General features: G+C 35.5%; 1 protein-coding gene across 2 annotated transcripts; it reads right to left on the bottom strand.

Annotated features, from left to right (window-relative positions):
- Positions 1-1716: 1716 nt before the first annotated feature.
- LOC107018344 (DExH-box ATP-dependent RNA helicase DExH5, mitochondrial) lies at positions 1717-18190 on the bottom strand. Of its 2 annotated transcripts, none has more exons than XM_015218807.2 (19): positions 17834-18190; positions 15187-15341; positions 15025-15112; positions 14549-14779; positions 12535-12630; positions 11405-11593; positions 11150-11309; positions 10945-11075; positions 8671-8838; positions 8323-8595; positions 7767-7961; positions 4766-4969; positions 4567-4636; positions 4337-4485; positions 3910-4215; positions 3590-3649; positions 3356-3508; positions 3113-3223; positions 1717-2959 (listed from the first exon to the last, which is right to left on the bottom strand). In XM_015218807.2, exons 1-19 carry the CDS (start codon positions 18188-18190, stop codon positions 2504-2506), a joined length of 3552 nt encoding a protein of 1183 aa, XP_015074293.1. In that variant the 3' UTR covers positions 1717-2503. The 2 variants fall into 2 exon arrangements, with proteins under 2 accessions (XP_015074293.1, XP_015074294.1); XM_015218808.2 differs by having other exon boundaries at positions 17830-17957.
- Between the last annotated feature and the right edge of the window lie 989 nt (positions 18191-19179).

The raw sequence follows: 19179 nt of genomic DNA, 5'->3' as shown, positions 1-19179 counted from the left end.
TAGTAGAGTTTCATAATTTAATTTTTGTTGAATAGCATGAAATTATATATCTAACTAAAAAATATAATCAAAACAATACATGAATGAATTAATCTTCAAAATATTTGGAAATCATTCAAACTTTTTTACTAATATGACCATCTTCTTGATGAAATCTTGAAATAATTATGATTCCTTCTTCATTTTCATAAACTTGTACCAAACTAATGCAAACATCAATTTGATGAATCTTGAAGAATATATCTATGATCTTTATCAATATGAAGATCATATGGTGAACTTATAAAGTACATGATTGATGAAAAAGATGAAGAAAAAAATGTAAAAAGGAAAAAACTATACTAATAAAAAGAAAGAATGAGAAAATGAGAATGATCATTGAACATAGATAGTTGTTATTTATAGTTTGTGTAAACCATAAGAATAATTAAAAATAAGTTGAAAAGACATATTATTTAAGTAGGGAATGTAAATAGATGGAGGTTTTGTTGTAACTTATTAGGTATAATTAGAATAATAAATATGAATGAATAGAATAATAAATATGAATAATTTTTTTAATTAATAAACAAATTATTTAATGAAAAGAAATGAAAAAAAAATAAAAAAAAGGAGGAAAAAAAGAAATTGAAATAGAGGCCATAGAGAGGTGCCACATCAGCTCCTCTATGATCCTCATTTATATATATATATTGATATGTCTAGAAAGAGGGCATGTTTGACCATTAGCGATCTTGACGAGGAATAGAGAAAAAAAATGCTAAATGAGAAATTAACATCACTTTGTAAGAAAGCACACGAGCTGTCTATTCTATGAATTCCATTTTTTATATGAACTTGATAAAAAAATTTCTCGTGAACTAAAAGTTCATTTCTTTACATGGTATTAAAGTCAGACTCCTTCTACGCACCAGATGTTCAGTCCTAGACGTGAAACACACATGAAAATTTTAAAATATAAAAGAATTAGAAGACAATTACATTGTCTATCAGTTGGAGCTACAATTCTATCAAAATTGGCTATGCTTTATCTTCTTATCTAAAATTTGGCCCAATTTTTATATCAACTTATTTCAAAGAGTAGCCCAACAAGTCAAGAACACTAATTTCTTCCTGTGCATTACCCAAATACACATCTTATTTATCATAATCTATAAAAACATTCTATCATTTAAAGAAAAAATAATCAAAATCTCAACTATATCAATTCTGCTCGATACATCCATTTTCACTCTCAAATACAACCCTTCCCCAATATATTTGGATCCTATCCCCTCTCAGATACTTTCCTCCCCTATGTATACGAGTTTTCTTATACTTCACAGTTACATCGTTCCCTATGTATCCAAGTTTCCTATCCCCTCACAGATACATCGTCCTCTATGTATCCAGATGTCTTATTTGCTCTCTAATACATTCCTCCCCTATGTATCCAGATCTCCAGTGATATACTCGAAATTCATAAATTTTACTTATTTGAAAAAGAATAGGGAAATAATGTAATAAACTTTTAACACTATGAAATTTACGTAAATTATAATTTTTTTACGCAAAGAAAAATAATTATATAGTACTATACCCCACATACGATGGTACAATTTTCAAAATAATTTTCCTTTCCCTTGGTTTTAAGCACATACTCTTTCAGCCTATCGACAGTGCCGGAATAAGAGACTAGACTGGATGTTCTCGACCCAACTTGAAATTGCACACACATACATTAGAATAGTTCTAAAAATGTTCAAGATTCACAGATATGACAAGAGGGAGTTACTCGAATGATAAACATTCCTCACTTCCAACCCTAAGATTGTAGGTTCAAGTCACCAAAAGAGCAAAAAGGTGAAAGCTCGAATTAAAAAAAAGATCCACAGCTATTGCAGTCAAGTAATAATAATAATAATAGTCACATACTCCATATTCCTCAAGGCTCTTGACTTGACTCTGCCTGTATTTATCATTGAGCAATCAAATAGCCCCGAGATGTAAGACGAACCCTCCAAGTAGAAGCATAGAAAAAGAAAATTCTATGAACAGCCATTAATAGCAAGATAGAGTGATTTTCTTAACCACTATTATTAATAATATATACAAAGGATAAAGATGAACTTAACCAATTAAGTGCAACAATACCAGAGCATTTGATCTGCTTCGCAAAATATGAAGCATTTCCTCATCACGAAGATATTGTAATTTCAGGTGCATTGGCTTGACGAGCAGACTGAACAGCTGCATATGCAAAAACCGGGACAAGTCAAAAGAAGCCAAGCCCATCCAAACCTTATCCCCCGCAGCCCACCCCACCCCCACTCGGATTTAGCTTTACTGAGCACACTGCGTTTGTGAGACTCCAGAATCAGTCGTTCATGGGTTTCAGGATATCATATACACATATATTGTAAAACTGCCAACACAGATGATGCTCATATGAACCCATCCAGGACAAAACTAAGGACATGAGGCTATCCCAAACATCACGGATTCCAATTTTGTGATGTCCACTCTATGCCTTTTTGCTCTTTTTCAGAAACTGAGACATCTGCTCAATGTAATCAGGACCTGCACGGTGCCCTTCCAACAACCACTCCAGAGCCTCAGCTGCTGCATCTTTTTCAGCTTGCTTTTTGTTGTTGCAAGGTCTTCCCATTATCTGCATTCCGTTGAACTCCACAGTTGCTCGAAACTGATTGTTATTGAGTTGCAAAGACTTGTAGGTTGGTGTTGCATATCCTGCTCGATTCAGCAACGTCTGTAGCTGAGACTTAGCGTTGTCACCTCCTGGACCACTTTCTATCCTTGACGTTGGAGCTGGTGTTGGTGCTCCAGTACATGGCTTAGAAGGAAGTAAAATCTGATGACTAAAAACGAATCTGCCACCGCATTGATCCTCTGAGATAAGCAACCGTATTGCTGACAGAAGTTCATGATAACTATGTACATCCATCCTAGGATTCAGAAGCTGTACCATGTAGATTGTCAACTTTAGTGAAATAGTATTTCAAAAAATTGTTAACAAAATCTCTGCTTCACAAAACAGAATAGCATTCCATCTGTTGTGAACCAATCCTTTAGCAGAATTGATAAAAAAGTGAGGTAGCAAACAATCACTTACTTTAGTGTGAATTAACTCATCAAGCTCTCTTCTTAGACTTCTGTACATTTCTGCTATAGTAGGGTTCATAAAGAACTCTAAGTATCCACCCAACATTTTCAAGTGACCGTCCTGTAAAATGACGTAAATGATTTCAATCAACTGAGAGAATATGTAAGCAGGTTAATTACACTTGGCATTAATCTGTAAACAAATTTCTCCTACGGGATCTAGGATCAGCAGAAGGCAAGATGGGGAGCTCACCACTTCCCCTTTTGAGATGGTTCCTCCAAATAGAAGCAGCACTGAGTCGGAGATAGCTGTTGAATCCCGTAGAAAGACACAGTTTACTTTGATCTTTTCATTGAACACCAGCCAAGGATATGGTATCCTGGAGTCCCGGGCATTAACGGAGTTCTTTGCATAACACCAGAAACAGAGTAAGATAAATGGGACTTCTATTAAAAAAAAAACAAAATACTCAGGTAGCCTACTCACCGAGTGTAATAACACCTGACCATCTTCCATTGTTTTCAATGAAAATGACTTTTCATTATGCTGCAAAAGCAATAATATTAGTAACATTGAAAACAAGGATACTTAAACGATCACTAAAGATTTTATTTTTTACGGTTTCACTTAAGCTTAAAAACATCCATGAGGGCGCTTTAGTACTATGGAATTATACATTTATAATTATGGATAAAGCTCGTGTCCAGGTTGTTTCAAATGAATAAAAAGGTACAAATTAATATGGGACGCAAATATGATCTCTAAGATAAATATTGAAGAAAATAAAGAAAGACAGCAGGTTTTACCAGTACAGAACAGATTCCCGGATACAACCCATAGCAGATAATCGCTCGAAGGAGATGCTCATCATAACTCCAAGAATTATACATAGTAATGTTGCTGTCAACAAGACCAGTGTCGTTCAGCAAAGAGTAGAACTCCTTGCGAAGAGAATCAATAGCTTTCATAGACTGTGCAGACAGAAAATTCTTCCAGCAATACTCATACCCAGCTAGGTCTCTTTCAGCATCCCTCCAACCCTCATATGCTCGGACAAGAGCAAGATGGTCACTAAAATCGCGTGAAAAGTGAGCCTTGGCAGCATCTGCAAGCTGAAAACAAAAGCCAACATGTCTCAAAACCATAACTGTTCGCTCAAAGAATGTTATGCTTGATCCAACTAATGGAGATGAAGCAAATAATGACAACAGCAACACGGAAGGCTCAACTTACATCTTTCTTGTCAAGTGGTGTCAAGAAGGGATCTCGGACACTAAGACCAGCAACAATAGTTAATATCGGGTCCAAACAATTCAAAATTGCTCCAAGTATAAGCATTTTCCCGAGTTTAGGCTCCATTGGAAGCATTGTTAAGTAACGTCCTGTAACTCAAACACAACAAAGGCAGAGAAAAATCAGACTAAATGGTTAGACTTGAATACGGTTAAAATTCAGGTTCGTACCTAGAACAGTCAAATTTTCATTCTCATCTAAAGCCCCAATGATTTTCAGATACTCAACAGCATTCTGAACCTATCAGCAAAAGAAAAAATTACTTCATTGAAGCAACAAGCAAAGGGGGAACTTGTAATACCGAATAAGAAAATTGCTAACATATCCATTACCACACAAGTTAGAACAATAAATCTGACAGAGCATTACCGCTAACAATTCGGGAGATTGCAAAGCCCTCTTGAGGAACTCAGAAATGCTACCGAGTTTTAAACTTTTAATTTGCAAACAAAGGGATTGCAAAGGAGTCCTCAGAATTTCTGGTAATTGATAATCTGCAAAAGCATCATATACACATCTGGGATAAAGATGATAGCAATCTCCTGGCTGAACACGTCCAGCTCGTCCCCTTCTCTATCAGTTTCATGAGTAAACAAACATCATACAGTTAAAAATTGTCGGTAGTAACCAAAAGATTATTAGCATGAAAAGGGAGAACTTCCTACTAAAAAAACAAAAAGTACCAACAAGGTGAAAACTTGTCATGTGCAACAAAAACTGGAGGGAAAACAAAGTGAAATAATTCCCCTTACTCATATTTTACATCTCATCATCATACCAGTCAGCCATTATTACCAAAGCCGGAGCTTTGAGCCTTGTTATCTATGTGTCAGTTGTGGTGAGTATGTTTTCATAAGTTATAAGAACCTAATTTTCTAAGCAATTTCCTTTCTCTTTTGCATTCAAAGTCAAACCCAAAATCTTTTGCAACCACAGGTCCAAGGACTTATCTTTGCTTAGTCCAGGAACTCTTGGGTCTAGACATTAACCGAATTAGTAATAACAACTTGTTTCACATAAGAAGATCAATGAAGGCAGTTTATAGAGTCCTTGTAGAGCTAGCTTCAGACATTAAGAATACTTACCTGTTTAGCAAAAAAATTTAACGAAGGCTGCAATTACTTGCAATGACAAGGTACAACTATATTATTGTACATAATGTTGTTTTTTGATCTTTGACAAAAAAAATCTGATGAGTTCAGTCTCTGACAAACTCTTTGTAGAGCTAGTTACTTGGCCAAATGTACCAATGACACCCTCTGTACCAAATTATGATAACCACTTATAGCCCCTTTTTTTTTTGATAAGATAATGTCTACTTAGCCTTCTTTATCAAAAACATTAAAAGTCTACTTGACCTTACTGGATGTCCAGAAAAAATGACAACACTTTCTTGGCGAGTAACTTCTACTAAATATTATATATCCAGAGTTCTTGTCCAAAAATAGTATTTAGCCAGACTTGCAATTGGCATTCACGAGCGTAATAATGAGCAAACACTCGAACGTGAGAGCAAGAGATCACCCAACAAATGAAATGAAATCACTTCTTGTTTCTTTTTAAAATTAAAAAGCAACTCAATGGTGCTTTCCCATCAGAATACTTACCAAACCCAAATTTTTCAGCCTTCCTACTGATAACCTTTTTTTCATTAAAAGTCTACTTGACCTTACTGGATGTCCAGAAAAAATGACAACACCTTCTTGGCGAGTAACTTCTACTTAATATTATATATCCAGAGTTCTTGTCCAAAAATAGTATTTAGCCAGACTTGCAATTGGCATTCACGAGCGTAATGATGAGCAAACACTCGAACGTGAGAGCAGGAGATCACCCAACAAATGAAATGAAATCACTTCTTGTTTCTTTTTAAAATTAAAAAGCAACTCAATGGTGCTTTCCCATCTGAATACTTACCAAATCCAAATTTTTCAGCCTTCCTACTGATAACCTTTTTTTCAACTACATCATCCAATTCGAAAGAGACATAAATTATAGGACAGCTGGAGCGCGTAACTTGGGGGCTTTGTTAGCCGATAAATCAAAACGTAGCGCGTAACTTGGGTGCTTTGTTAGCCGATAAATCAAAACATTCTTCAGCTCCTACCTTATTTGCAGGAGCTGTATTTGGCAGGATTCAGTACCGAAATGATTACCAAGGAAAATGCATAGAACAGGTGCAGAGGTCTTCGTTGAATATTCACATTCAACAGATAAGAAAAAAATAGTCACTCAACTTCATGCAATTTTGTAGTCCGTCAAAGATATTAACTGACATATGGATGATAATTTGGACCATAAAGCAGGAAAAGAAGTACAAAGAAGGCTGCTCCAATTTGGCAGCTTGTGAATAAATGTAAATAGTAAATTAGACAAGCAAAAGAAGAAGTATAACCTAAAAATCCAATCAAGAACTCAATGAATTAAGGTGCATAATACACCAAGGGAGAAAAAGCTTCACGAGAACCATTACTCTCGAAAACATTTTCTCCACCCTTTTTTATGCTGGTTGTGTCGGGCCAGCTTGGGCGAACTTCGACTATTCCACCGGTTACCTGCTATCGCTCCCCAGCACAGGTACCTAGTGTTATTTTCCTCTACTGGATATGGACCTGAGATCCTATGGTTCTCGTTCTCCTCTCACTTCATTTACCACTAGGCCCCACCTCTGGGTGCAACACTTTTCTCTACCTTAAGATGAAGAAACATGCGTCTTTTATAAGCATCACATAACTCATTCTTAAAAGGGCTATTACCAAATATAAACTATGAAGATTTACTTATTAGACAAGCAGGAGTTCAAATAAAACTGAAAAATATTAACGCCTTGGGTAGAGGTCCAGCAAGGAGATCTCCATACAGTGATTGTGGCACAAGTAAAAAATTATCAGACCCTTGAATCGAAGAACTTCCAGAAATGAAACCTAAGATCTGGAAGTACTGGTCAAGTCTGAACACCAAATTGGAATGTGCTTCAAAGCACAGCCTATTCATCAACGAAAAGGTTCAAGTGTGAGGATTTAGAAATGTGATATTCATATGAATTTCTATAGCTAGTATCTATACAACGCATCAGGTGATGCATTGTCACAATCACAAGTCAATAGATTATTGAATGAATTGAAGGGTTACACGGTATCATTCTTTCTCAGAAAGTCAATCTCTCTATCACGGCTATTAAGTCTTCCTTCTCAATCCCATGTGCACCCTTCCCCTTCCCCTTCCCCTTCCCCTCCCACACTGTTGCACTGAACCAGGGAAAAGACAATCATCACAAAAGTTCTAACCATCACATTACACAATATATTATAAAGACATATGTAAATGTATCTTCCAATCAGATTCAGAGAGGACCAGCAAAGTGTCTTACTTGTCGAGCTGAAACCTTTGAAATCCAAGAAGGAAGCAAACGAGGAGTATTATTAAGTGCATCATATGACGTCTCTTTTGCCTTGCCACAGTCAATAACAAACACTACATCATCAATCGTGATACTGGTCTCAGCAATATTTGTAGCCAACACAATCTTCCTCACTCCATCTTCAGGCTTGTCAAATATTAACCTCTACATATAAGCAAATCGACTAAATGAATAAGAAACACAAGAGCTTAGATAATAAACTGGACAACTAAGATCGTGAACTCCTTTTTTATTTCTACTAAGTAGAAATTGGTAAATTATAAAACCTGCTCAATCTAACAAGTCAAATGGTAAGAAAAACAGAAAGTGCAAGTCACCAGATAATAGGCAGAACACATATTCCGATGACCAAACATACAAGGAGAACAGAAAATATACTAGTAATGCTTATACTGAAATTTATGATTAGTAACAGATGATATATCCTTGAGTATAGCTTGTAACAAAAATATAGTTTACATGTAAGGCAAATGCAAGGTAAAAGCATGAATCCAAATTTCTTCACCTGCTCTGAACTAGCCATAGAACCATGGCATGCCAGCAATAAAACACGGCTTGTATTCCCCAAGATAGGATGAGACTGTAGCTTATCCTTCAGAGAACTTATGTCATCCCAACCAGTCATAAAAACTAAAACAGCACCGGGCCTTTCATTTTCACAAATATGGCATAAAATATATTCTATAAAATTGAAGCCTATACAATCAGGATTCCAACAAGACAAGGACTCTTGTGTCTCAGGGCTAAATTCTTGGAAATCAGCAGATCTGAGGGTGTCCTGACAACAAATAAAATATTAGCAGAGGAGTTGTAGCAAATGAAAATTGTGGAAGTTGCTTTTAAAAGTAGAAACCTCAACAGCAGAAGCAATCTGGCTCTTCCTTTTTCTTGGAGCTTGTTTGTTCATTTTCCACGTTCTCTCCTGCCCATAATCATCAATCTGATTGTCCGGCGTCAACCTGTACCCCGACATCTCCAAAATATTTTCCAGGAAATGAGTGTGAACTGGATATGTAAATCCCTAATAAAGACCATGCAAAAACTTTTCAAAAATAATATGGAAGCAATGTAAGTATGGATTAAATTGTATCCAGGAAAAAAAGGGATAAATGTGGATTCACACAATAATCATGTTAAACACCGATGCTCTACCCAATAAGAGAAGAAATGAACTATATCACACATTTCACATACTCCATTAGGAAAATCCACATCCTGAATAGGAAAATTCCACTCCTATTCCTTTCAGCCACTTGGAAGGTCTGTGATTTTCTCTACATTTAATAAGTTCCACTAAATAAGATGCTGATCGAATCCCAATCTCAACTGATATTGTCAAAATCCTTCATGCAAGTAACATTCTAGATTATTTCTTTTGGATAAAGTTCAAACTATATTGTTGTTCTTCTGTTCTGTTACTATGTGTCATTTCTTGTACTTCCACTGTTCCTTTTTTTTTTTGAACTGTTTTTCTTCAGCCAAGGGTCTTTCTTTTTTGAACGAAATATTGTTTGGGTCATCAATCTAGTAGGAGTATGAAAAAATAAAACTCACAAAAGGGTATTTTTGGAATGTTATTGAAAGATTATCAATTAAACAAGTTTGGTAACAAAAATTTAAAACAGGGGAGGTGAATGTAATATTCAAAACCCCAAGCGAAGTGAGTGTTATAAGGTTAAACCAGGGGAAGTTCTCTGAAATTATCCCTAATGTTTTTTTAATGTGTATTGATATAATTTGCTTTTATTTTATACTCATACATGCTTAATATTTTCTCTAAACGACTCTATGTTGGAACCTCTGTTATTAACTAAATGGGTTCATGGAACCTTGGTGGTATTCATCTGTAATATATGAAAACAAAATACATATAGGGGATATTGACTATTCAGTGATACAATGAGATACGAAAACATACATGTTGGGAGGAACAAAATTTAGCTGTGTTTTTAATACTTCTGTTGAAATTTGAAAAACAAAAAACTGAACCATATCGAAGCTATGTCATCAGATATGGTTGAGTAAATGGTTTGCTCCAGCTTAATGCAGTTTGAGTAGCTTTTGAAAGAGTTTTCTCATGTCTGATGCATTTTTATTGTCGACACTCTTATTTTCTTTTTGCTAAAATAGATTGTCTCATGGAATTAACTAAAGAATATCGGTGTATAAATAAGTAACTATAACATGACAAATTCAAATATAAAATTCTGTCTTGATATAGTCGGACTTTAGACGTTCTCTTTAATTCTGAAATCTAGTGTCAATCGAAGGCCAGAGCCAAACATCTCAGCCAATATATAATGTTAAAATCTCCTGAATACAATGGTTAAAATCCTATAGATCAAATAATTTGTGGATTAGACTTCACTTAATTATCTATAGTTTCATTACATGTGCTCGGGTAGAAGTTTGTATAAATGTATCACCATGCTATTAAGTATTTCTATTTAAGTTCTTTTTTTTCTTCTAATAGGTGAAATAGAATAACCTGATTGAAGCATAATGACCATACGTCCGTATAATACCTCTTAAAGAGAGTGTGTTATTCAAATGTAATATCTAAACTGGGTTTATCCTTGTAGCTTTATATAAAATCAAATCAGTTTGAATTGATATAACATGTAAACAAAATAGCAAAAACGCGCAGAAGATAATTTAATTTCAAATGACTAATTAGCTTATAGTCCTCTTGTTTATAGTTTAGGTTTCAAACAAATAGTGTTTAAATACAGATTAAAATTTCCATATAGAGAAGTTCTAATAATTAACATATCATACACGTTTAATTGATAAAAAGGAGAAAACAACAAACAAAATATATAAAATGAACTAGCAAATATCAGAGAAAAAGATTTCTACAAAGAGAAACACCTCAGTGTACTATTTGTCTGACAACATCAGAGACACATTATTCAAATTTAATTTTTTATATTACAACTGCTTTAACGTTTTCTTCTTCAACTACAAAAAGAACATACATGAGAAATTTTCTGTGCAGTCAAATTATGTCTTATCAAATAAATTGGGATTCAGGAAGTACAGAACAAGAGGAAGAGGAATAGGACCATTGCCATAAATTAATGTCGAACATCAATTGAAAACACAATTAGTCAACCAACATACTCACAGGAATGTGGACTAGTGGAGCCCCATCAAAGTATGAAGAGAAAAGCTCTGCATCTAAGGTGGCACTCATCAAGATCAACCTTAATTCTGGCCGGCGTGGAAGTAAATCCTTCAGAACTATTAGCAGGAAGTCTGGTATAATACATACTCAATTGTTAGAAAGTAGATTCCATGAACTCGACATCTCTTTAAAGACAACGATATACCTTCGTTCATTCCACGTTCATGAATCTCGTCCACAATTACATGTGTGATTCCCTTCAGATTTCTATCAACCAGTAGCCTTCTTAACAAGATACCAGTTGTACAGAAGAGGAGGTGAGTGTCCCTTCCTTTAACACCTTCTAGTCTAACTTTATATCCAACCTGCAAAGACATCAAAGAATACAGAATACTTATTCCAAAATTAAGTCATGCGTGATGGAATGTATGCCATTTTATTTTCTAGTACAGAAACTCACTGTTTCACCCAACAACTCCCCTCTCTCCGCAGCAACTCTTTCAGATACTGCCATAACAGATATTCTTCTTGGCTGTGTACATATGATACTACACATGTCTCCACGAATATACTCAATTTCAGACTCTAAAATAAATTGCGGAATCTGTGTGGTCTTCCCACAGCCAGTTTCACCAGAGACAATAACCACCTGTTCACACGGAAAAGCTTATCCTAATATCAGAATCATCATGAGAAGTTTTAAAAAGATCAAGCCTTTCCCAAGGCATTTAGCTACTGCATGTTTTCTTTTACACGGTCATTTTGAACTATACTGGTTCCCTAAATAAAATTAGAAAAACAAAAAACCACAAAGCTAAGAGTGGGCATCAACACTCTTCAAATCACAGAGAGGTCATTTTGCAGACAAAGCTAAAACCCAGTAATGGTTAGAAAATGGCGTACCAGAATACTAGATGAATTTAATAGAACGTCAAAGGGCTCCAAGAACAGCAGTTTCAAAAAAAAAAAAAAAGGAGTCTCCAAGAATTGCAGTTTGCTATCATATTCAATCTGTATGCTTAAAATCTTTTCATTTGCACTTCTTCGCTTAAGACACACCCCAAAATCCCAAGCAAGAAGAATAGATTTACAATGCTGTGACATATTTCAAAACAGACTCCTTTTGTTTCGCCCCTCATCTGCTTTATGCTTCACCAACAAAAAGAATTTTGGTTCTTCCACCATATGTGAATGCTTTGCTAGATATCTCACATGGAAAGATTTGTAAAGGTTCATTTGGTGTCTGATATGAAACTGGATAAGCAATCAACGATGACTGGGCGAATTTATCCAGTTCCTTAACAATGGATTCTAATCATGGAATGTCTTGCTTGCCCACCAACAATACAAATGAATGTTAATTGTTCAAAATATAAAAAAGGCTTTATTTTTCTTCTAGTGTTTGATGATAGTTTCGCAACCACATATTTTATGATCTTACCCAAATGTATCATAAAAACAACAAATCGAGAGAAGCTCTCCCTTTCTTCTATTTCTCCTTTACCAGTGACATAAAATGCACATGGCACTGCTCTAATACAGCAATGATGGGCCAAGTGGCAAGGACAGATTTCTCCAGATCTGACATACCTGGTTCTGTGAAATGGCACTTAATATTGCGTCTTTTTCCTTATACGCAGGTAGACTACAACGAAATTCCAGCATCTTCCTACCCTCAGGTGATTCCTATAACAAACAATAATGATATTCCATGAATCAATCTTCCACAGGGAACCAAAAAAATATATACTGATATACTTTTACAACATTATATTAAACAAAAAGAACAAACTCAAAAACAAAACAAAAAAGAACTATAGAAAGCTACAAACTGTGGAAAAAGCAGAAACAGCATAGAGCTAGAGTGCAGGAAAGATCTATGTGAAAGGATCAAAGGAACAAAGTCACAGCAGACTGTTTACTCACTCTAACACATACCGTTCTCCCTACAAACAGTTGATACTGGGTTTATACACTGATTTTCAGAAATTCGTTTCTGAAAAATTTTCAGGTAGTGGTTGCTAAAGTAATCAGACATACTGACATATTAGATTTGAAGATATTCTTTTCCTATGAATACAGGTAAAATAGGTTTGCCTAAAAAATCACTTAATACTAGAGAAATTGCACCTTTATTTATGCAATTCAGTAGAAGACATAGGGGGCTTTTTGCTTGATGTCATGAACAAGGACCTCTCTTGGATTTGTTCTTAGTTTCTCTATAAATACTAAGCTTTTATATGAACAAAAGCATTTCACAATGTGCAAACTCCAGCTAGCACAAACATTTATGTCATATTTTCCACCAACCAAGCTTCAACAAATCGAATGAAATTTGTTGATAAAGAAGTGGACACTTTGCTGAGGAACGAAGTAGCTCGCCTAGAAGGAGAGGAACAAATCTTCGTGTCTTAACACCTCCTAATTTGAGAACCTAACCCAGAAGTTTATCACGTCTATCAACTAACACCAGAGCCCTCAATGATTTTGAATAGGTCCGTGAATCAGATTCTTCAGAAGTCAATTATGATAGATATTATTCCTATCTAGACATCAAATTCATTAAAAATCAAAGATGACTAAAATTCTTCTTATCTGAATGCCAAATATTTCTAGTAAAACAAAAAAAAACTGAAGTACAGTCTAAAATTATGTAGTGTGACACCCACAATGGTCAAGAAAAGAAAAGAGAAGGAGTGGAGGAAGAATGAGAGGATACCTACTTAGGAAAAGTAAGGGCATTTTGGAGAAAAAGGATGAAGGCAAAATCAAGGTCATGATGTATATCCTATAACTGTTACTATTTTCTCAACTAACTGGGAATGTTATGTATAATACTTTGGGAATAAACACAAAAATTGTTTCCATATGCACAACAGTTGTAACTTTTCACTTGAGTATGTTGCGTCCTTATCTTATACATGCATACCACAGATAACTTTATTACAGTTGTTTCGGAAACCACAATTAAGTTCACAGATCTCCTATCTCTCACCATATGCAGGTTAGAGGAAAACAGCAAGTGAACAACATATTTTTCCTTTCTCGAGAAGTTAGAGAAAAGATAATTACTGTATTATTTTCCAACAAAGATATGCGGGAGAAAAAACAACTACTAGCTATTATGTCGTCGATATTTTAAGGGCTGCCCCAGCAACAGTAGATTCAATTGCACCTGCTTAAGGAAGCATTAGAAGATAAAACTTTTTACCCTGCAATAGATTGTGCGTATCACCTGGCCCCGCAACTACTGCTCCCAGTGTCTTACTATGTTAATAAGAAAAATATACTACATGGTGTATCTATAAACTTTTTGACAGATCAGCTAGTGTAATTTTATTCTCGTTTCCTCTAATCTCAACACCTATTTTCATTGCTTAGTCCAGACTCCAGACAAATTAAGAAGTATGTATCATTACAGCATTTAATTCTCACTCCATGATGAGGTTTCAGGCAGCAAAAACTTTGATTATCATGTCTGACCTATAGAAAGTAAACCAAGAAAACTAAGCATCTTACTTGAAGTGAAGACAAGGTTGGAAGAGGGAGATAATTCTTAATTTTTACAGATGTCAGTGTGCTTTAAAATTTGAGGTGATTAAACCTGCCAAGTTTGCTGCTCTGTCTGCATTTGCATACTCCTTTCCCAATGGATTTTCTTCATGGAAGCCTTACTTTGAGGGAGTGCCTCTGACTGCTCAAATAGACCCTCATCAGTAGCTATACTGCCATTACTGCTTGATCGTGAAAGTACATCTGTGCTTCTTGGCTTACGAGACAAGTATTCTCCAAGAAAAACATCAACTCGTCTAGGTAAACCCGGAGGCAGGATCACCTGAAAATTGTTTAAAGGTCGCAGTCTTTATCATCATTAATGAGATAAAGGACAGGAAAGAGAGGTAGAAGAGGGAATACAGGAACCAGGCATGAACTAAAACAAGAAAAGCCTGATCAAGTAGGAAGCAACAGGAATGTAAATCCAGACTAAGACAATTAAATAAAAGAAAATAGAAGTGGAAATATTGGCGTTGAGTCAAAATTTAAATAACTGAATAAGAATCTAACAGGTCAAGAACATACCTCTCTCTGAGGACGCTTATCATCCAAATCAAACCTGTAGTTAGGTAATGGAAGCTTGCTGACAACAATTACTTTTGAATATAGGTTGCTGCAAGGATGGTAGCATATTAATGTTCTGTACCAAACAAGTGCAGAAACAAGACACTTCCTAATCAAAGATACCTATATAAACCCATTTTGCTTGCTAAAGCTGCTATTTGCTCATAATCACGCCTATCTTTTTTCTCCCTTGAGAGCACCTCTTGTATATCATTGTTTTGTAGCAGAGCAGTGAGCTTCCATTTCCATGTTTCAGCGTTATCAGATGTGACAGCACCCTGGAATCCATTTAATGTTATAGGACAGTCAGGTGGCTTATATTTGTGATACATGCAGACGGGAAGAAATTAGCTGTAAATGCATGCAAGCCATAACATGGATAAGATTGTATATGCAATTGAAAGTAGCTGGACATGAGCAGTGATTTTCCACGACAAAGCACACATTCACTGACACGTATAAAACCTCATCATCAGATCAACGTAGAAAGACAAAACCTATGATGCTCGGACTCTTCAAAAATGTCAAGGGGTGTGTGTCAGATTCGCCAAAAGTAGTGTATTTTTGGAGAATCCAACACGGGTGCGGCATCGAAAAAAAGTGAAGATCTCATGCAACTTAGTAAAAAACCCATCCATGTCAGGAATGCTCCATACAAAAGATGTCAGTGACCTATGGGTTAAGGTTGATTCCTTCAGATTAATGGTCAAGTTCAACTGTTCAAGTCTCCACCATGTGTGCCTATCATCCAAGTGTATGTTGATTCATTCACCATATGTCCAGATCAGTGATTCCATCATTTCAGCAACAGAGGAATGCTGACAACACAAATGTGTAGTGTAATCAAATTGAAGCATACAATATTAGGGCCACAAGAACACTCTTGTTCAGATGCAACTTACCGGAGAGGTGCAAACTAATGCCATATTTATGTTAATACAAGTCGTAGCATTTTTTTTCAATTATTTTTTTAATAGCCATGGTGTCGGGACTAGGTTGCTTGCACCTTGACTAATTCTACGAGTATCTACTACCTCCCACTAGCACACTGTCACAGGTACTTGGTAACTTTATCCAACAAGGCTAGGACAAACCAAAAGAAATCACCTAGTGTTTTGCCTTTACTGGGATTTGGACCTTCTCATGGTTCTCAATCCACTTCCTTGACCACGGTCACACCCTTGAGTGTAATATTTTTGAAATTTTCAGTTAATTGCTATGAACGACACATATCTGGATAAGAATATAACTCCACCACTAAAACAATCTAATAACTCTAGAAAAAACACTAGTGCAAGCTCTGATCAGCATATTACTTGATAATTAGGCAGGTTTCAGGACAAGTAACTTAAGAGCATTTCACGAAGTCTAACAAAAATAAGCACTTAATCCATGTTCAATAACACTAGATAGGATAGGATAAAGATAGTATCTAATTACACATGAAGAATGGGATTATATTTTTCCTGTATATGGAAGAGTTACTATATAATCTATTTTTTATAGAAAACTTGAAAAAGAAATGAGAAGAGTTACAAGGTCCAAGAAGAAAATAGATGAAGACCCATACTAGTGGAGAAAGGTCATTGAGCCAAAAAAAAAAAAGCACAGAAGAGAGTGAGGAAAGAGGATGGACTGAATTTAATTTGTCTATTTTGTTGATAATACTTACTATTAAATTCAAGTCAACTGATAACCACCGCATTGTACACCAATTATTTAATGAAACAAAGTTGTAGGTGCTGGCAATGGCAACTTTATTATACATTATATTAATTACTGTAGTTTGGGAATCTTAATCAGACTTTCTTGTTATGCATATCTTGCTACATGCCTGAACATCAAAGGTCCAAGGGAAAAGAAAACAACCATGCCTAGCTCAAGTTAATATGCATGTGATGCTTTCCAATGCAGTTCAGATCTTAAGCACATATGATCCTTACTCGCATAGGGTCTCATCATTGATCTAAAACTCAATATTCGGACATGTGGATTTGGTTATCTAACTTATCAAAATACACGAGTCATGTTAAAAACAAAGAACGAGGTCAAAGATTCAAGACAACACAAAGATGAGATGTCCACAGAATTGTAGACTAAAGTGTCAGTATATCACCCATAAACCAAAACAAATGACAATATTTCTCCTGTTCTTAGATTATGTAACTACTCAAGTAACCTTACATAATACAATGATGACCCAAATGTAAGTTTCGAATCCACTTTAACATACCATTGAAGCTTCAAAACACTATTTTGAGTTAACTTGCTCAGAAATCAAGTTTTAATCAAAATTAACCAATAATTGAGTTCTATATGAAATTAGGCAATCACCTTTTTTCAGTAAAAACTAGGCCAACATTGAGATTTCCCCATTCAGTCATTTCCTAAGCCAAATCGGATCATTATACAAAAATCAAACATAGCCCAATTAAGGAAGAAAACTTATATTTATTGAGCAGAAACAATCCTTAAAATTAATTGTATAAACAGCATTTAGACCCCAAGATTCTTCCCAACTAATTCGCGCACGCAATTGCTCAAGCCACCTTGATATATTAAGTATCAACATACCTCAATTCCAAACTAGTTGAGGCCAATAATATGAATCCTATCTATACATTCTGCTCTATTCAGGCCATCTAATTGAAATCCTTTATTCATTTAAACATTTAAGTTGGGTACCTATGTAATGCATGCCTAAAGGAGAACTAAGAATCCTGACATTGATTAAACTTCAAAATACTACAGATAAACGTGTCTCACCTACCTGATATGACGTAAGCTCAATATCACCCCCTTCCTCAGAAACCTCATCAAATTGTGAACTTCTCTTATGTTGTAGTCGCACAGTTTGCTGCTGCGGCGGAAGGCAAGGGTAGGACTTGAGAATGTTAGGATTACGTTTTTGATCGATTGCTGTAGGACGTAAGCTGCCAGGTTGTGGAGAAACAGCAGAGGGAACAGTGATTACTGAACGGAGGCGTTGATGTGGAGGGACGTAAACAGCACCGCATGATGACAGCGGCCGGTCCTTCATCGTTAACGACGGTGGTGAAATGCTGGAAGTTCTAAGGTTTCGGTAATGTGAACTGACTGTGAAAAATTGGAGAGGATATAGACTCATAAACTGTTCGAGTCCACTCCGGCGAACAGGTAACGGAGCTCCGTCTTACAGCGACGGAAAAGGTTACGTACCAGCGGTCAGCGGTTGGTAGGAAGTTGAAACCTTCACGGCGGTCGGCGGTCGGCGACGGCGGATGGAACTGAAGCTAGTTTCGAAGATGATTTGTAAATTCAGGGAGGAAACTTAATCACGTGATGTGCACGTAAGCAAATGTTGAAACGGTAGAGGCCCCACGTAGACACTTAGGGAGAATGTGGAATATATGCCCTTCAGAAAAATTAGGGACACATCGTACAATTTTATCTAAGGGCAAAAAATTAAAGTATATATATGTTCTTCACTCTAACGTGAAAGACTAAATAAGAATACGTCGTGCAAATTTATCTATTGATTCGATAAATTATAAATATCAGATTCATGATCATAACACGTATATGTTTGTTTAGTATAAAGAGAATATATGTGCTAGTCTTTTTACGATAGAAATATCAATATCCTTAGAATATGACGAAAGGTATCTCCATACCATTTATGATAGTTCGAGATATATACCCTTAGATATAGTGTGTGTGTCTCTATATCTATTGTATCTAGTGATTGTATATCACATCTTTCCTCTTTCTCATTAGCCTTCGTCCCTTGACTTTCATGTTTGCAATCTTATGCATTTGTATCCGCTATCAAATATAGACTGTGTATATCAATTTCATCTAATGTATCACATATCAATTTCATGTATCCAGTATCAGTATATTTATGCATAGTACTCGGTGTATCTTTACATAGTTACATATTGATTTTGAGAGGATATTAACGTATTCGATTTATCTATGATGTATGTATGTATTTGTGCATAAAATATACCTATTTGACACTAAATTTGTGGTGTATCTAATGTATATGTGCATAAATACATAGTTAAAAATATGTATATGCACATAAATAAGGATTATGTCTAAACTAATGATCTTTCAATGACTAATTAGATT

Source organism: Solanum pennellii, chromosome 4 (assembly GCF_001406875.1).
Source record: "Solanum pennellii chromosome 4, SPENNV200".
Taxonomy (NCBI): domain Eukaryota; kingdom Viridiplantae; phylum Streptophyta; class Magnoliopsida; order Solanales; family Solanaceae; genus Solanum; species Solanum pennellii.
Note: the sequence above shows the minus strand (reverse complement) of the source record. Positions and strands in the feature narration are given on the sequence as shown.

Excerpts from the sequence above, each read along its gene's own strand:
- LOC107018344 (XM_015218807.2), bottom strand. The coding sequence starts at position 18,190 with ATGAGTCTATATCCTCTCCAATTTTTCACAGTCAGTTCACATTACCGA. Across the intron at positions 11,594-12,534 it reads GTGCCATTTCACAGAACCAG|GTGGTTATTGTCTCTGGTGA; the intron begins GTATGTCAGATC and ends CCGTGTGAACAG. Across the intron at positions 4,637-4,765 it reads AATCTCCCGAATTGTTAGCG|GTTCAGAATGCTGTTGAGTA; the intron begins GTAATGCTCTGT and ends TTTTGCTGATAG.